Source organism: Monoraphidium neglectum, assembly GCF_000611645.1.
Source record: "Monoraphidium neglectum strain SAG 48.87 unplaced genomic scaffold scaffold03392, whole genome shotgun sequence".
NCBI lineage: Eukaryota > Viridiplantae > Chlorophyta > Chlorophyceae > Sphaeropleales > Selenastraceae > Monoraphidium > Monoraphidium neglectum.
In genome coordinates, this window is record NW_014010237.1 from 1,940 (window position 1) to 5,017 (window position 3,078).

At 68.6% G+C, this 3,078-nt stretch overlaps 2 protein-coding genes across 2 annotated transcripts in view; one reads left to right on the plus strand and one right to left on the minus strand.

The window, feature by feature from the left end:
• The window catches only part of MNEG_12712 (heavy metal transporting ATPase), a gene marked incomplete at both ends in the record, with an annotated part of 2,855 nt that extends 1,798 nt beyond the window's left edge, over nt 1–1,057 (plus strand). The window contains 2 exons of the mRNA XM_014038815.1: nt 49–186; nt 401–1,057. Of these exons, the coding sequence (XP_013894269.1) occupies nt 49–186; nt 401–1,057 (795 nt within the window). The remainder of the gene's footprint in view (nt 1–48; nt 187–400) is intronic.
• Nucleotides 1,058–2,844: 1,787 nt separating this feature from the next.
• MNEG_12713 (hypothetical protein) overlaps nt 2,845–3,078 on the minus strand; it is a gene marked incomplete at both ends in the record, with an annotated part of 2,588 nt that continues 2,354 nt past the window's right edge. The window contains one exon of the mRNA XM_014038816.1: nt 2,845–3,072. Within this exon, the coding sequence (XP_013894270.1) occupies nt 2,845–3,072 (228 nt within the window). The remainder of the gene's footprint in view (nt 3,073–3,078) is intronic.

Sequence of the window (3,078 nt, forward strand, 5' to 3'; positions counted from 1 at the left end):
CCACCCCGCCCCGCCCGTCCCTCGCCCCCCCTCATCACCACCCCCAAGGTTGGCGTCGCCATCGCCGCCACCCCCAGCGACATGGTGGCCGCGGCGGCCGACCTGATCATCCTCAACGGCCGCGGCGTTACCAACCTGCCGTGGCTCTTCAGGATGGCAGACCGCACCCAGGCCGTCCTCAAGCAGGTATGCTCCCCGCGCCCCGGCCGCGCGCCCGTGCCCCCCTCGGCGCCGACACCACCGGGTCTCAACCTGCCCTGCCCGAGCGCCGACCTGCACTGGTGTGAGCGGCGCGGGGCCTTGATCGCTCCCGCCATCATCGACGGCGCGCTTGCGCTCCTGCTTGCCCAACGCTCGCTGAAAATTCCCGGCCCCCTCCCCTCCTCATTTACCAACCCAGAACCTGGTGCTTTCCCTGGTGTCTGTCGCCGTGGCCACGCTGCCGACGCTGGCCGGCCTGTTCCCCCTGTGGCTGGCCGTGACGCTGCACGAGGGCTCCACCCTGCTCGTCGCCCTCAACAGCCTCCGCCTGTTGGTGGACTCCCCACCTCCGCCGCCGCCAAAGCCGAAGCCGGCGCGCCAAGCGCCCGCGGCCGCTGCCGCGGCGGCGCCGGCGGCCGCGCCGGCGGCTGCTGAGGAGGGCGGGCCGCCGCCGGCGGGGGTGGCAGGGATTCGCAAGGAGGCGTCCCTCGACTCGTCTGAGCCGGAGGGCTGGGACGCCAGCAGCAGCAGCAGCACCAGCAGCACCAGCAGCAACGGCGGCGGCGCCCGCTCCGCGAGCGACGCGGGCGGCAGCGACGCGGGCGGGACCGAGGACGGCGCCGGCGACGGGGCCGGGGAGGGCGCGGGCGCGGCCGCCAAGGTGGCGGCGCGCGGCGGCGTGGTGGGGCACGCGCTGCCAGGAAAGCAAGGGCCGGCCGCGCCCCTGCAGGCGGCGGCCGCGCTGCACGGCATCGTTGCGCAGCGCCACAAAGACCGCTGGGCGTGCGCGCCGATCAGCGCCGCGCCCGCGGGCAGGAAGGGCGCCCACTGCTCGCACTGCCGCGCCACGATGTAGCTTGGTGGCGCGCGCGCGGCGCAGGGTGGCGTCCCTGTCTTTGGAATGTGCTGTGTCGAGCTTGCAAGGACTCAGCCCGTGGTGGTCTCTGTGGGGGGCTCACTTGTGATGAAGAATGAACAGGCATAGCAGGTTTGTGAATGTCCTGGACAGGCGCTGGCGGCATTGAGGTTGTACTGCACATACAAATAAGGTGGTTGCGGTGAGGATGGTTCACTCGCATGCTGCTCCAGCGGTGATGATGACTCACTCGCATGCTGCTCCCGCCCTCCCATTCCGGCTTGCTTAACTCCCCGCAGCCCCAACTTGGCACGTGTTCTGGTATGAGTTGTTATTGGTGTTACTGAAGAGTTGAGAGTAGGTTTATAATACATAGCCTGTGGTTCTGCGACTTGGTCATAATCGAGGATGAAACGGCTGGCAGCACAAACAAGCAGTCCAGGGCGAGAGGTACGACGCCGCCGCTTGGTAGGGCAGCCGCACGAGTGGCTCAAATCGGCCCGGCCTCAGGGCGGCCAACGAACTCACTCTAAGAAAGTTGATACTGATACTGATGCACGCAGGGGAAAGAGCTGGCGAGACGTAGTGTCAGCCCCGGGCCAGAAGGCCAGGCCAGAACGGACGCAGGCACCCGAGCGCGGGCCACCGCGCGCTTTGCAGTTATCCGAAAAGCGGGCGGCCGCCACTGGCCCGGCACCACCCAGAGACATAGGCCAAAGGGCGGCGGCGGTGCGTGCGGCGGGCAATGCTGTTCTCCCACTGCCAGGTGTCGCCTCGGCCCGTGCTACGGGTAATCGCCCCGTCCTCAATCAACAGCCACGCTGTACCCACCCGGCCCAACACAGGTTTAAGAGAAGCGTCCTGCCCCAACCCCACCCCGAAACCCCAGCAAAGTGCCATCCCTGGGACGGGCGGCATGTTCCTCGTGCCTCGCGTGCCGGCTGGGGGCTGCGCGCCGCGTCTCACAGCGGCGGCTTGGCACCCCAGGGCCCTCTCGGGGCTCTCGCGTTTTCGGCCGCTGCCGCGCGCGGTGGCGCTGGACAGGGTGGGCCCTTCGCTCGCACGCACAGGCGGCACACGCAAAAAGGCCGCGTGCGCTTGAATTCGGGTCGGTTGCTTCGCTTCGCTTATGCTAGGCTGCTGCGGGGTGTGGGGACAGGAACGGACTTGCTAACACTCACATGTCGTGAACTCACGAGGACAAAGGATGCACGCGCGGGGGTTGCGGGCGATCCAGGGCAGCACAGGGACGGGATGGGCAACGCACAGGGGTGATGCAAGGGGTGAAGGGGCAGGGCCCCTTGCAGCGCCTGCACACTTGTAGGAACTTTTTGTTCCGGGGAAGGCTCGTACATGTGGCACAAGGTAGTGACGTGAGCAGCTTTGCGCGTCGCTATGAACGGCTGCCGCCTGTGTGGGCGTTCGACTCGGGGAGAGAGAAGGCGGGGTGCTACCTAGGAGTCGCAGCGCCGGGATGTGGCTTGCCCCCCAAAACAGAGGACGGCCGACCGCTCACCCACTCTACAGCGCGTGGGGCCGAGCGCGGCGGGCCCAAAGAGGGCCGCAACACACAGCCCTGCTCTGCCTGAGCTACTGATTGCGCAAAGCGGGCGCGGCCAAAAGAGCCGCGGGAAAGATCACTGGAAGAACAAAGCGACTCCGCAAAAGCTCCAGCAAAGGAGCGGAGAGCCCTCCCAAAACAGGCAGCGCCGCCCCCCCCGCCGCCGCGTGCACCAGAAGGCCGCGCGCGGCCGAGAGCGAATGTAAGCGAGAGCCCGCCGTCGGGCTCAGTCGTGCGGCCAGTGGTCCGAGCCGTCGCCATCAAGGGTGCCCATCACGCCGGGCGCCTGCAGGTCCGCCGCGACAGTGTCCAGCCCCGCGGGGGAGAGGTCGACGCTGATGTTGTGCCCGAGCCACGCCTCCAGCGCGAGCACGTCGAGCGCGGCGCGGCGGTTGGGCGCGTGGCCCGCGCACAGCGCCTGCAGCGCAAAGGCCGCGGCGGCCTGGCTGTTGTGCTGGAC